Source organism: Ranitomeya imitator, chromosome 2 (genome assembly GCF_032444005.1).
Source record: "Ranitomeya imitator isolate aRanImi1 chromosome 2, aRanImi1.pri, whole genome shotgun sequence".
Lineage (NCBI taxonomy): Eukaryota > Metazoa > Chordata > Amphibia > Anura > Dendrobatidae > Ranitomeya > Ranitomeya imitator.
Genome location: NC_091283.1, coordinates 381309710 through 381325297, shown reverse-complemented (window position 1 = coordinate 381325297; position 15588 = coordinate 381309710). Strand labels below are relative to the sequence as shown.

The 15588-nt window shown below is 45.4% G+C and overlaps 2 protein-coding genes across 2 annotated transcripts in view; both read left to right on the top strand.

The window, feature by feature from the left end:
* LOC138664049 (oocyte zinc finger protein XlCOF8.4-like) overlaps nucleotides 1-13898 on the top strand; it is a 47163-nt gene extending 33265 nt beyond the window's left edge. The window contains exon 7 of the mRNA XM_069750463.1: nucleotides 9916-13898. Within this exon, the coding sequence (XP_069606564.1) occupies nucleotides 9916-10649 (734 nt within the window). The 3' untranslated portion in view covers nucleotides 10650-13898. The remainder of the gene's footprint in view (nucleotides 1-9915) is intronic.
* The window catches only part of LOC138666632 (zinc finger protein 665-like), a 128604-nt gene that overhangs the window by 78174 nt on the left and 34842 nt on the right, over nucleotides 1-15588 (top strand). The window lies entirely within an intron of this gene.

The following is a 15588-nucleotide window of genomic DNA, read 5'->3' as shown; positions in this document are numbered from 1 at the left end:
ACGCTAGCTAGGTGGATCAGGGAGGCTATTTCGCTAGCATACGTCTCAAAGGGCAAGCCGGCGCCTAAAGGTCTGAGAGCGCATTCCACTAGAGCTATGGCTACCTCATGGGTAGAGAGGTTAGAGGTGTCAATCGACCAAATATGTAAGGCTGCTACTTGGTCTTCTCCAAACACATTCTATAACCATTATAGATTAAACACGGGTGCTTCCTCGGACTTCTCTTTTGGTGTTGTAAGGGTGCTGCAAGCCGTAGTCCCTCCCTAATCAGTTTACTCTCTGTAATTCTCTCTGTGGTGCTGTCATGGACGACCGATAAAGTCTTAGTTACTCACCAGTTAACGGTGTTTTTCGGAGTTCATGACAGCACCTGTACATACCCTCCCGTCTTCTTAAGTTCTAGGTGTACACCTCTTCCTTTTTTATATATAGTCCACTCATGGTGAATAGTTAGCAGTAGTATCGTTGTATATAAATTGTGCTGTTAACCTTGGTGGTCCTCTTGTGCTCTGTAAACCAACTGATGCGTGGGAGAGGTGCTGCCCTTATGTATCTGTAGGTTTGCTGTTCCTGAAGGGCAGATCCCCTCTCTCGGTGGTGCTGTCATGGACTCCGAAAAACATCGTTAATCGGTGAGTAACTAAGACTTTCCACTATTTAGGCAGATCAGGGGCTCTCCAAACGCGACATGGCGTCCTATCTCAATTCCAGTCAATTTTACATTGAAAAGTCAAATGGCGCTCCTTCCCTTCCGAGCTCTACCATGCACCCAAACAGTGGTTTACCCCCACATATGGGGTATCGGCGTACTCAGGACAAATTGGACAACTTTTGGGGTCCAATACTCCTGTTACCCTTGGTAAAATAAAACAAATTGGATCTGAAGTAATTTTTTTGTGAAAAAAAAGTTAAATTTCATTTTTTTTAAACATTCCAAAAATTCCTGTGGAGCACCTGAAGGGTTAATAAACTTCTTAAATGTGGTGTTGAGCACCTTGAGGGGTGCAGTTTTTAGAATGGTGTCATTTTTTGGTATTTTCTATCATATAGACCCCTCAAAGTGACTTCAAATGTGATGTGGTCCCTAAAAATAAAATGGTGTTGTAAAAATGAGAAATCGCTGGTCAACTTTTAACCCTTACAACTCCCTAATAGTGATGAGCGAGTGTACTCGTTGCTCGGGTTTTCCGGTCGAGTATCTGTAACTGCTCGGAGATTAAGTTTTCATCGCCTCAGCAGCATGATTTGCGGCTAATAGACAGCTTGAACACATGTGGGGATTCCTTAGCAACCAGACAAATCCCACGTGTACTCAGGCTGGGTAGTAGCTGTAAGGCTATGTGCACACGTTCAGGATTTCTTGCAGAAATTTCCTGAGCAAAACTGGACATTTTCTGCAAGAAATGTGCATTCGTTTTTCTCGTGGTTTTTGTGCGTTTTTTTTTTTTCAGATTTTACCGGAGGTTCCCAATGCAATAATATAATGGGAAATCCGCAAAATTAATGAACATGCTGCGTTTTTTACCGCAATGAGTTTTTTTTCCCGGAAAAAAAACGCATCATGTACACAAAAATTGCGGAATGCATTCTAAATGATGGGATGCATAATGTATGCCTTTCTTTCGCGTTTTACAGCCTAAATCATTCAGCTGCAGCAATGAAAACTGAATCTCCGAACACTAACAAATACTCAGAGACCACCCAAGTATACTCGCTCATCACTACTCCCTAACAAAAAAAAAATTTGGTCCCAATATTGTGCTGATGTAAAGTAGACATGTGGGAAATGTTACTTAAGTATTTTGTGTAACATATCTCTGTGATTTAAGGGCATGAAAATTCAAAGGTGAAAAATGCGAAATTTTCAAAATTTTTGCCACATTTCCATTTTTTTTTCCACGAATAAACGCAAGTAATATCAAATAAATGTTACCACTATCATGAAGTGCAATATGTCACGAGAAAACAATGTCAGAATCACCGGGATACGTTGAAGCGTTCCAGAGTTATAGCCTCATAAAGGGACAGTGGTCAGAATTGTAAAAATTGGCCCGGTCATTAACGTGCAGCCCACCCTTGGGATAAAGGGGTTAAAAATAACAAAGCTCCCAAATATTGCAATTGTAAGAAAAACGAAAATACAAATGAGAAAATTGTCACAAAAGGGTTATCCAAGCATGCATAAAATAATAAACTTGTTTTTTGTGCTAACATCGCATTATAAAAACCTTTTACACATACAGTAGTGGATGAGTATAAGAAAGAATGGTGAGCATATATGGGGGCTGTCATAGTTTGAGGGAAAAAAATTACAAGTACGGTATGTGCAGTCACAGATTATCCCCATTTCTCTATTGCTTCATTGGGGTACACAGGAAACCATGGGTGTATACTGCTGCCACTAGGAGGCTGACACTATGCAAATAAAATAGTTAGCTCCTCCTCCGCAGTGTACACCCCACCGACAGGAAGTAGGATATTCAGTTTAGCTTAGTATCAGTAGGAGGTGGACACGGTTGTTTCATTAGCCCCAAATCTACCTCAGTGTGCGTCGTTTCTTTTCAGGTACCACGGAGGGATACAGTGTGAACAGTCACTACTGTCCTCCCACACAGAGACTATGAGTACGGCGTGTACTGCCACCCCGTATCCTCATACGTCTACTCGGCAGGACCCCTGCCCCTAACACAGAAGCGTGTTCAGGTGATTCGATCGTCGGTCCTGCCAAAGTCGCCCACCAGAGCCTGTCGGTTGGAGGAGACGCGGATGCCCCAAAGAATTTTTGGACGTCCGATCTATCCCGGATAAGGAGGTATTTTTTTCTCTCCTCCAGTACAGAAAAAAGATAAACCAAGAAGATAAGAAGATTAAAAAAAAATATTCCTGGTTTTAATAGAGGGCATTAGGTGTCTATCCCCTTTAATTCACGTGTACCCTTGTGGCGCTTTTAGGGCTCTCCACTCCGCTCCCTGTGTTCCGGCGGTCAACATTTGTACTCTAGGTCCTGGCTTTTCTCGGGCCTAAAAGCAGCATGGGCCATTGGGGGTTCTTTTCTTAAATCCGGGGGTATTTGGGGCACTAAACATTTTTACGGCGTTTTTTTACGGCGCTCCACGCCGCTCTCTGCCCATCACGTGTTGCTTCCTTCCGGACAAACCCCCCCAGCTTCATTTCCCCTACCCGGACCTGGTGCTTGGCTCCACCCCCCTTCTTCCCTGCATTTCAGGCGGGCTTCTCTTATGCCCGTTGCTTGTTTCTTCCTTTCGGATCCGCCTCCCCCCTCTGCTCCATTTCTCTGCTTGGAGCCAGTGCCATGTTTCTCCTGCCAGGACCCGGCGCTTGGCTCCGCCCCCGTCCGGCTTCAGAGCAGGCTCTTTCTGTGTGCATCTCTGCAGTGCACACAGTTGCCCTCTCGGACCCGGTCAGTCTTCTTGCGGTTGCCCCTTTTTCCGGCTTGTGGATCCATACGGTGGCCTTCTTCCTGCGGGACCTACATCTTCAGCGCTAACAGCCCTACAGCCTGGCAGCTGAACATCTCCCGGCACCTGGACCCAGAAGGCAGCGCTTGATCCAGGTAACAAGCGGGGTACAAAGTATAAGCCAGGCACAGCAGGATACAGTTTGGACGGGCAACTCTATCTGCAGGCTCAGTTATTACTGAGAGTCACCATCATTCCTATTGGGGCCGGTGAAATAAGTGCTCCTGAGTCACTAGTGCAATGAATACTCTGGAGTAGTGCAGCCGCTCATATGAGTGCTCTACAGCCAGGCAGTCACTGGGGTAATAAGTACTATGGAGCCGTACAGTCACTAGTGTAATGTATTAAATGCTCTGGAGCAGTGCAGTCGCTCATATAATGAGTGCTCTACAGCCGGGCAGTCACTGGGGTAATAGGTACTATGGAGTGGTGCAGTTGTTTATTAAATGCTTTGGAGCAATGCAGTAGCTCATATAATGAGTGCTCTAGAACAGTCAACAGCAACAGGTATTGCAGTTCTCCCCAAGCTCTGCACCCTCCACAGTGAGAGGGGCCTTTATAAGTTCTGCCGTATGCCGTTTGCTCTGTAGAATTTTCTCTTGCAGTCTCCTCTCAGAGATTTCTGTTACATCACACTGCTGTTGTGAATTCTGCTATTACATGAGTTCAGCAGAGCATGCAACAGGCACCCTCCCTGCATCTCAACGCAGCCCTCTCATGATGCTAGTGTTACTCTACAAGCAGAGAGATGAGCTGCTTCTACCCCTTCACGATTGCAGTATTGGGGGATCATCTTCCAGCTGTGTAAAGGTCTGTATTCTCCAGCATGTCTGCCGTGGCTCAGTGGATAAAGAAGCTGACCACAAATCACAGGCCCAAGGGTTTTAACCCAGGTGCACAACCGAGGGAGAGTTTTGTCTCCCTCTGATTCCAAGCCTACAGCTTGGCCTTCTGGAGAACTGACTGTACAGTATATGCTTCAGGACAGACTTCGTTGTGCGGTCTTCTACACGTGAAACGGTTATTCTGCCTAATGCCGTCAGGTATCCAGACCTAGACCACAACACAGAATTGGCTGTCTCTGATACCCTTCTCCAGGGTTCCCTCCGTGCTAAAGCAGTCGCAGGATACTGAGAGACGATCGCAGCAGTACTCTTTCCGTTATCCATGTTGTTGACATACCAACTACCAGGTACAGTAGGGTACTTTGAAACTGTCTTATTTTCAGTGTATTACACTGGCGTTGGGTTGACTGCTGCAGTGGTACTGGTATTCTGTACGGTATCAGGTGAGTCAGAAGACTTTTCTTTCATGTTCCCTGCGTTCGATTGCAGCAGTACTCTATCCGCTATCCAGGTTTTATATGCGTCATCTGCCAGACACTTGTGGTCGATATCCGCCGTATTTCCAGTGGTTCAGAAATGCCAAGGTCGAGTGTTGCATCGGTTCCGCTCTTCTGTCCTAGACTAAGATGAGTCAGAAATGCCCTCTTTCACCTACGTCACAGTCTTTTTTGCAACATCTGTCTAGACTCCCTTCGGTTAACCACTCAGTGAGAGGTGCTTGGGATTCATTACTTCTGGTTGGCTGCAGCAGCGGTTACAGTCCCCTAGTAAAAGGACTATAAACATAAGGATGAATGACCTCGGAGAGATCAAAACATCCAACACCGCGGAGACACCATCACGTGTTTCTCAACGCAAGCAATAAATAGCCAGGTCTTTCACCGGGAAGGAACAACCACGGGAAGGGCAGCATCCAAAAATGAAAACCACCTATGCCAAAACATGGTATCCATCCACAGACAGCTTTACAGTCCTTTTACTAGGCACTGCTCCTAATAGCCAGTTTCCTACGCCACACTGATGAGGGGCAAATACCCCGAAAGCTGCCAAGTCGACCAGTAGCTGTCGGACCAGTTGCAAACACCATCAAGCACTACAAAGAAACTGGCTCACATGAGGACCGCCCCAGGAAAGGAAGACCAAGAGTCACCTCTGCTTCTGAGGATAAGTTTATCCGAGTCACCAGCCTCAGAAATCGCAGGTTAAAAGCAGCTCAGATTAGAGACCAGGTCAATGCCACACAGAGTTCTAGCAGCAGACACATCTCTACAACAACAGTTAAGAGGAGACTTTGTGCAGCAGGCCTTCATGGTAGCTGCTAGGAAACCACTGCTAAAGACAGGCAACATGCAGAAGATACTTGTTTGGGCTACAGAACACAAGGAATAGACATTAGACCAGGGGAAATCAGTGCTTTGGTCTGATGAATCCAAATTTGATATCTTTTGTTCCAGCCACCGTGTCTTTGTGCGACGCAGAAAAGGTGAACGGATGGACTCTACATGCCTGGTTCCCACCGTGAAGCATGGAGGAGCAGGTGTGGGGGTGCTTTGCTGGTGACACTGTGGGGGATTTATTCAAAATTGAAGGCATACTGAACCAGCATGGCTACCACAGCATCTTGCACACGCAGCATCAATAGTAAAAGTTGGTCACACAGGGTTAATAGCTGCGTAACCGGAGTGCGTTACACCGTGCTCCGGTAACGCTGGCATTAACCCTGTGTGTGGGCTGACTGGAGGGGAGTATGGAGCGGGCACTGACTGCGGGGAGGAAAGAGCGGCCATATTGCCTTCAGAATGTGGCCGTCGCTGATTGGTCGTGGCAATGGTCGTGGGCGTTTTGCCACGACCAATCAGCGACTTGGATTCCATGACAGACAGAGGCCGCGACCAATGAATATCCATGACAGAAAGACAGAAATAAAGACAGAAGGACAGACAGAAAGACGGAAGTGACCCTTAGACAATTATATAGTAGATAATATCAGTTGTTTCACACTTTTTTGTTAAGTTTATAATTCCACGTGTTAATTCATAGTTTTAATGCCTTCAGTGTGAATGTACAATTTTCATAGTCATGAAAATACAGAAAAATCTAAATGAGAAGGTGTGTCCAAACTTTTGGTTTGTACTGTATATATCTCCTGAGCTCACTGCTAATTGGACCAATTCTCCGATGATGGTCCCTCTGTTTTTCAGACTTTCCACCATACGGTCCTCACTCTCCCAGAGGGTGCATCCCTTGAGGATACCAACGGCGGACTAATAGTCATTGAGAAGGGCAACCTTTTCAGGCGTCTGTCGCTGCATTGTGCCCTGCCTTCGCCTCCACCTGGGTATCAAGTTTATAGTCGCAGAGTCCGCCCTCGCGGACCAAATTACCCAGGCAGGGAACTACTTAGTATCCGCCTTCCCCAGACGCCGCTGCAGGTGCTGCTCAAGCATCCTGCAATATTGTGGTCTTCTGAAAATCCATTTGGCTTACGGCGTGGCAGGTGATCTTATCCTCAAAGAGTCTCTTACCAACTTGCCAGTCCAGGGTTCCCATCAGTTTGGCTCCAAGTTAATCCACAGTATTAAGGTCATCACCGGAGGGTCGAGCTCTCTCCTTCCTCTGCCTAAACCTCGTTGTTCTCCTGGGGGCTTTGTTTTCTCAGCGTGATTCGTCGGGGATCCTAGATTGCTGAGCGGAAGGGTCCATCCTTGCCTTTTCAGCATGAAATCTCATCGTTCAGTAATTGCTTCCCGGGAACCGCATGAGTTTTCCTTTGTCCCATGGAAGCCCTTATCCAGGTCTTGATTTATCAGGGCATCGGACATTTCTGCGATTTGCAGGGGCGCGCCCCTTGTTTCTTTTGTAGCTTTCTCTTTAGGGCTCCCAACCACTCTGAGTCTCGCGGAGTGTGTGGCAGCGGTTTGCACATTCTGTGGATCACAGCTTTAGTTCTCTTCCCGTATCCCGCCGGTGTTCTCCATGGCCCTGTCCATCATTTTTCATTCTTTCCTTCGCCTGGCTCGGACTCACCCTTCGTAGCGCTTTCATCAGGCTACCTGGCCAGGGCAACGTGCGTCTGTTTGGCTAAGGCCGTCCCCCCCCCCCTTTTTTTTTTCAGAACAAAGGCTCGGCATTTAGAGGCCCTCTGGCCTCCAGGTCAGCGAATGCTCGGTGAATCTGGTCGACATTGGTAGGTTTACCAGGTCAGATCAGAGCTTCTTCTTCTGGGTTAAGGCACACTTTACCTGGGCAGGGGGCGCTTCCTTGCAGTACACATAGGGATTCCACCCTGCACCTCGACAGAGTGATTTGCAAGATTCTTCAGAGTCCATGTCTTGCTTCGGCAGATGCCGGCTTAGCTAGACGGACCTTGCAGGTGACGGAGGTGAGTTCTCCGACCTGTTTGGAGTTATCGGCTGTTCCCTCCCCTTGGGGACTGCTTTGGGACGTCCTATGGTTTCCTGTGTCCCCCCAAAGAAGTGATTTAGAAAACAGGATTTTTGGTTGCTTACCGTAAAATCTGTTTCTTGGAGCCTTCATTGGGGGACACAGCACCCTTCCAAGTTAAACAGCTCTGTTGTATTATACTGTTACAGTTTGAATTTCTGTGTAATTTTTCTAATATTTATTGCTTCTCCTACTGCTTTCTCACTAACTGAACATCCTACTTCCTGTCAGTGGGGTGTACACTGCAGAGGAGGAGCTAACTTTTTAAATTTGCGTAGTGTCAGCCTCCTAGTGGCAGCAGCATACACCCATGGTTTCCTGTGTCCCCCAATGAAGGCCCCGAGAAACAGATTTTACGGTAAGCAACCAAAAATCCTGTTTTTCCAGCACTTGGCTTTTTTATTTTCCATAGAATGATATGGTAAAGGGAATTATGTCATTCATAGCTACAACTCATCCCCCTCCAAAAAAAGAAAACAACCCTCCTATGTTGACAGGAAAATAAAAAGTACCGTATATACTCGAGTATAAGCCGAGATTTTCAGCCCAAATTTTTGGGCTGAAAGTGCCCCTCTCGGCTTATACTCGAGTCACGGTCGGTGGCAGGGTCGGCGGGTGAGGGGGAGAGGGCGCTGAGGCATACTTACCTAGTCCCGGCGATCCTGACGCTCCCCCTGCCCGTCCCACGGGTGCTGCAGCTCTTCCCCTCTTCAGCGGTCACGTGGGACCGCTCATTAGAGAAATGAATATGGACGCCACTTCCATAGGGGTGGAGCCGCATATTCATTTCTCTAATCAGCGGTAACGGTGACCGCTGATAGAGGAAGATGCTGCGGCACCGAAGACCAGCTGTCCGGGAGAAGGAGCGGGACGCCGGGAGCAGGTAAGTATCGCATATTCATCTATCCCCGTTCCACACGCCGGGCGTCGCTCCATCTTCCCGGCGCCTCTCCATCTTCCCGGCGTCTCTCCGCTCTGACTGTTCAGATCAGAGGGCGCGATGACGCATATAGTGTGCGCGGCGCCCTCTGCCTTATCAGTCAGTGCGGAGAGACGCCGGGACGAGACGCCGGGAGCTGCAAGCAAGAAAGGTGAGTATGGCTTATTTTTTTTGTTATTGCAGCAGCAGCAATGGCACAGCTTTCTATGGCACAGCTATGGGACAATAATGAATGGTGCAGAGCACTATATGGCACAGCTATGGGGCAATAATGAACGGTGCAGAGCACTATATGGCACAGCTATGGGGCAATAATGAACGGTGCAGAACACTATATGGCACAGCTATGGGGCAATAATGAACGGTGCAGAGCACTATATGGCACAGCTATGGGGCAATAATGAACGGTGCAGAGCACTATATGGCACAGCTATGGGGCAAGAATGAACGGTGCAGAGCACTATATGGCACAGCTATGGGGCAAGAATGAACGGTGCAGAACACTATATGGCACAGCTATGGGGCAAGAATGAACGGTGCAGAACACCATATGGCACAGCTATGGGGCAAGAATGAACGGTGCAGAGCACTATATGGCAGAGCTATGGGGCAATAATGAACGGTGCAGAGCACTATATGGCAGAGCTATGGGGCAAGAATGAACGGTGCAGAGCACTATATGGCACAGCTATGGGGCATTAATGAACGGTGCAGAGCACTATATGGCAGAGCTATGGGGCAATAATGAACGGTGCAGAGCACTATATGGCACAGCTATGGGACAAAAATGAACGGTGCAGAGCACTATATGGCACAGCTATGGGGCAATAATGAACGGTGCAGAGCATTGTATATGGGGCACAGCTTTATATGGAGCATCTATGGGGCAATAATGAACTGTATGGAGCATTATATGGGGCTCCTGATTCAATATGGATATTCAAAAACACTTAGCCTACTGATGTCTCAATTAATTTTACTTTTATTGGTATCTTTTTATTTTTGACATTAACCGGTAGCTGCTCCATTTTCCACCTTATATATATAGGCTTATACTTGAGTCAATAAGTTTTCCCAGTTTTTTGTGGCAAAATTAGGGGGGGTCGGCTTATACTCGGGTCGGCTTATACTCGACTATATACGGTATGTGGATTTGGGAGAAAAAAAGAGAAAATTAAAAAATAATTGTTTTTATTGTTCTTGGCAGATGACTGTTCCAGAAAATCAGATGCACGTCTGATCATTTCAGATTTTTCAGCATATGATAATAGTATTACACCAGATATACATGAAGAACATGACCGTATCCCAGATACATGTCCAACCCAAGATCTACTATCTGAACCTTTTCAACAGCTCCTATCTTCTGATTTATCACAGATTGTTAAGCAAAACAAAAATGATGATGAACATCAAGTAGCTGAGACAAGAAATAATCCATTTTCCTGTTCAGAATGTGGTAAATATTTTACGCGAAAATCAAGTCTTGTTACACATTGGAAAATTCACACAGGGGAGAAACCGTTTTCATGTTCAGAATGTGGGAAATGTTTTTCATCGAAATTAAGTCTTGTTAAACATCAGAGAACTCACACAGGTGAAAAGCCATTTTTATGTCAAGAATGTGGAAAATGTTTTACAGTCAAAAATCAACTTGTTATACATCAGATAACTCACACAGGCGAGAAGCCATATTCGTGTTCTGTATGTAAAAAATGCTTTGCACACAGATCAAATCTTGTTGCACATATGAGAAGTCACACAGGGGAAAGGCCATATTCATGTTCAGAATGTGGAAATTGCTATCTATACAAATCAAATCTTGTTACACATATGAGAAGTCACACAGGGGAGAAGCCATTTTCATGTTCAGAATGTGGGCAATGTTTTACACGGAAGCCAAATTTTATTGCACATCAGAAAATTCACAAAGTGAAGTAGCCTTTCTATTTTTAAAAACATTTTATTGTCAAATCGTAGAAGAACAGCCTAAAAGAAAAAGGGAATGCTGTTTACAGCACTAACTGGTTAATAGTAAATGTATGGAACTACCAATGGGGGCAGGTTTGATGGCTGTGTGAGGAAGATGTATGGTGCTTGAGCTCCCTGGGATTTTCCTTGTATCCTGAGTTATTGCTTACTTAGAAGTCATGGACTGACTTTCTGCAGCCAATGGAGATACTGGTACTTATCAGTTACCAACTGTTGATGCCTATGTGATCTCCTTGGGTGTCTCCTACTCTCTGCTGTGCTTGTTGAGTAGGATTGAGAGAAAATCTATGGGACTGGATTTGTAGACTCTCACTCTGTCATAGTCTTCCTGAGTAGTTTGCCCTTAATTTTGCTACGCACTCATCTCCATTATCCTTCTTTTGGATTGTGTGATGGCCATTAGATGTGGGGAGCAGCGACCATGTGTTTTCTTTTTGGTGCTCCTGTATTCCTGATGGGAAGTGAGGTGCATTACTGCTCTTAAGAGGAAGCCTAAGGCTGGGTTCACACTTTGCGGTTTTTACCGCGGAACTGCCGCGATTTTGATGCTGCGGGTCCGCAGCAGTTTCCATAGCGTTTCCATTTACATGTAAACCCTATGGAAACCGCAAACCGCTGTGCACATGCTGCGGGAAAAACCGCGCAGAAACGCAGCGGTTTAAAACCCGCAGCATGTCACTTCTTTGTGCAGAATCGCTGCGATTCTGCACCCATAGGAATGCATTGAACCGCTTACTTCCCGCATGGGGCTGTGCCCACGTTGCGGGAAGTAAGCGGCTAATGTGCGGTTCCTACCCGGGGTGGAGGAGAGGAGACTCTCCTCCAGGCCCTGGGAACCATATTTGGGGTAAAAAAAAGAATAAAAATAAAAAATCATGTTATACTCACCTCTCAGCGCTGCACGCGGCCGTCCGGTCAGAGTTGCTGTGCGAACAGGACCTGCGGTGACGTCGCGGTCACATGACCGTGACGTCACGAAGGGTCCTTCTCGCACATCATCTTTGGAACCGGACCGCTGGGTGCAGCGCCGAGGAGATCGGGACGTCAGAGGGTGAGTATAACCAATTTTTATTATTTTTAACATTACTATTGATGCTGCATATTGCTGCATATGCAGCATCAATAGTATAGGCGAAAACCCGCAGTGGAAACCGCGGAACAAACCACGATAAATCTGCAGGGAGAACCGCAGCGGTTTTGCCCTGCAGATTTATCAAATCCGCTGCGGGAGAACCCGCAGAGGGACGCTGCAAAGTGTGAACATTGCCTAATCCTCCTCTCCACTGCAGAAACTTCTCTCTGGACCCTTAAAGTAGCAGTCCTCTGCCTTAACGCGTAGTGGTTTATTAAAAGGTTTGTTTACCACTAATCCATTGCAGTGTGCTCTATAGCCATAGCACTCCCTAAAGTGACCACATACATATTTTTTTTTTAAACCGCTGGTATAGAAGGCTCACTGGCCGGTAATTTCCTGGCTCCATCTTCTTTCCTTTTTTGAAGATAGGGACAATGTTTGCCCTTCTCTAATCTTCTGGGTCTTCTCTTGTTTTCCAAGATTTTTCATAGATTCTGGCTGGTGGTTCTGCAATTTTCTCTAACTCTTTCAGTACCCTAGGATGTAATTCTTTTGCACCAGGAGATTTAAATGTATTTAAATTCTTTAAGCGTTCCCTCACCATCTCTCTGTTCATGGATAGTGTGTATTCTTTTATTTGATCGAAGGCACCATGAAGATCAGTTGATGTTACAATTGCTTTCTTAAAGAACACAGATGCAAAATAGGAATTTAAAAGTTTGGCTTCTCAACATTATTTTTGACCAGGTCATCCTTTTCATCCTGTCAAAATCCTATAGCATCTTTGACTTTTCTTTTGCTTTTGACAGGCCCCCCAAATCGTTTTTAACTGCTTTTGCTCTCCCTTGCAAGTTTTACTTTGTTACTGGCTTTAGCTCTTCTAACGCTTGCCCTGCATTCCCTGCAAATAGCATTATATTCTCCTTTAGATATGCTCGCCTCTTTCCATTTGTTATACATCTCGTTTTAAATACATTTTTAACAAGTGATTAAGTTCTGTGTTCATCCACCTTGGTCTCTTTAAATGCTTTCAATTCTTCCTTCTTTTCGGGGCTGTTACCGATTGTGCGGTTAAAATTTAGTTTAGCAAAATCTCCACAATCTGCTTCTTGGACATTTCTGTCCTTTACAATATCCAGCCATTGGACATTTCCTACCCACTTTGAGTCCAATAAAACTTGTCTTTCTCAAGTCCAACTTTAAAGTCTGTGTCCTAGCTGGTCTTCCTCCTCTTGTAATCCAAAATTTGAGGATAGCATTATCGCTGCCTCCTAAATTCCCAGCCAACTTCCTCAATCATTTCATCCCTGTTTTTAAGAATTAGGTCCAAGATTGCAGATCCTCTTGTTCTCTCTTCTACCTTTTGAAAGATAAAATTGTCAGCAAAATAATATAAGAATTTTCTGGACCCAGTACTTTTGCCTGAGAGAGATTCCCAACAAATATCTAGATAGTTAAAATCTCTCATAATCGTCTACATGGAGGGCATGGCAGAAGCTACGTCAGTATTTCCAGCTCTCTCCCTGGGTGTCTCTCCTCCTCCAACTCATTGGTAACCCCCACTTTCAGGATGGACGCTCTCACCCCATGTTCTACTAATAGCACTCTCAGGGTATAACATCTCCACCTAGAGCAACGACGGATGTACTCAATAGTGGAGTTGCAATGTAAATATCCCACCACCATATTCCCTTCCTTCCAAAACTTGCAAGGTAAGAGTTAGGTAGCAAAAATTCTAACATATCTTTCTGAACACGATTGGAGACCATCCCTGCTTAGATGGTTCGCCAAACCCAATTTTCCATCTGGCCAAATAGCCACTAACTTCAAATTCATCCATGTAGCCCTGGATTATGAACAATCCCAATTTCCGCTAACAAACTATCAGATCGAAGACGCCAGCTTGTCCTGCAACACCATCTTGAAAGCTTTAGACCAAGCCTATAAAATTCTTCCTTCAGCTCGTTTCCTAGAAATGAGACTGAAAATGGATCCTATCGAACTCCATAGAAGGGTCATAGAATGGGCCTCTACTAGTAATGAGCGAATATACTCATTACTCGAGATTTCTCGATCATGCTCGGCTTCCTCTGAGTATTTTTTAGTGCTCGGCGTTTTAGATTTTCTTGCCGCAGCTGAATGATTTACATCTGATAGCCAGCATAAGTACAAATGGGGTTTGCCTGGTTGCTAGGGAATCCCCACATGTACTTAAGCTGACTAACAGATGTAAATCATTCAGCTGCGGCAAGAAAAACTAAAACTCCGAGCACTAAAAAATACTCGGAGGACCCCCGAGCATTCTCGAGAAATCTCGACTAACGAGTATATTCGCTCATCACTAGCCTGTACACAACTTCCAAATGTTCTAAATGTCATTCCCCAGAGGTCATCCTGTTTTATTGCCTGTGGGCATGCTCAGTCATTAGGCCATTTTGGGAGAGAGTATGGTGATTTACCACTACACATCTGACAAATTTTGCTCCTGACGAACCCCTATGGCCCATATTTGTATATTTAAAGCAAGATACATACACCTGCTCTCCAGGGGCTCGTAAACTACTGCATTTGGTGGCCGCAGCTGGTACTAAGGCCATTTTGCAGACCTGAATCCACGACCATGCCCTTCCTTTCAAAATCTTTCTAGAAAAACTTGTTTTCTGCTTCAGATGGCTTGGGTTGTGGCCTCTTTGCATAAGAAGGGAAGGGTAGAGCCCTTTTTTGAAACTTGGGAAAGCTTCATCTCTATGCTTCCTCAACATATCCAGAGTGACATTAAGGCCGGGGTCACACTTGCAAGTGCAAGTCTCTCGCCTCAATATCCAGCACTGCCGCCAGCACTCGGGACCAGTGCGTCAGCTGCATAGACATACATGCAGCCGCACTCTCCGGTCCCGAGTGCTGGCGGCAGTGATGGGTACTGAGGCGAGAGACTCGCACGAGTCTCTCGCATTGCACTCGCAAGTGTGACCCCGGCCTAAGACTTGTTTTCAGCCGATGGTCTGGTATAAAGAGGAGCTACTATTGGTGGAGACACCTGTACAGTGATGTCCCTGGGTGAACCGCTATGAAGATGCACTTCTAGGTGTTGGGCATGTACTTTGGTGTCGGTTGGTCCTGAACTTAAAGTTGGGCACATACGTTGAGAATCTGATGGGTAAAAAATATTTTTTTTTCTGACATGCTTTCCTCTCCCCTTCTGTCCCCTCCCTCTTTTCCCTCCCCACGGTTTTGTGTTTGTTTTGACCTATTGTCCTGTGTACCAATGCAATCTCCAACATAGAGGTTTTGATATATATGCCTTAAATAATGCCTGCATTGATATATGTATTTTAAGACAAAATTTTTGTATTCAATAAAAACAAAGTTTAAAAAAAAAATCTCCCATGATCACTATGTCATAGTTCTTTGAGAACAGAGACATCTGATGTTAAAAAAAAAAAAAGAGTTCATCCATCTCTTCAGTCTGTCCAGGTGGCCTATAGTAAACCCCTACAATAGTGTCCTTTCTGTTTTTCTCTCCTTGAATTCTTACCCAAACAGTTTCTACAGAGCTACTAGTCTCTGAAGCTTGGATCTCTGTGAAGATATATACGCGTCCCTAACATACAATGCAACACCTCATCCCTTCTTGTTAATCCTGTTTCTAATAAAGAAGTTGTAGACTTCAAGGTTAGTATTCCAAGCATGTGTATCATCCCACCAGATTTCAGTGATGCATGTGATTTAGTTGTTTAGGGTTTAGATCTTCACATTTCTGTGATAGATAAGGGTTTTCTTACTTATTTTTTTCTTTTTTTCCCCGCCTGGTCT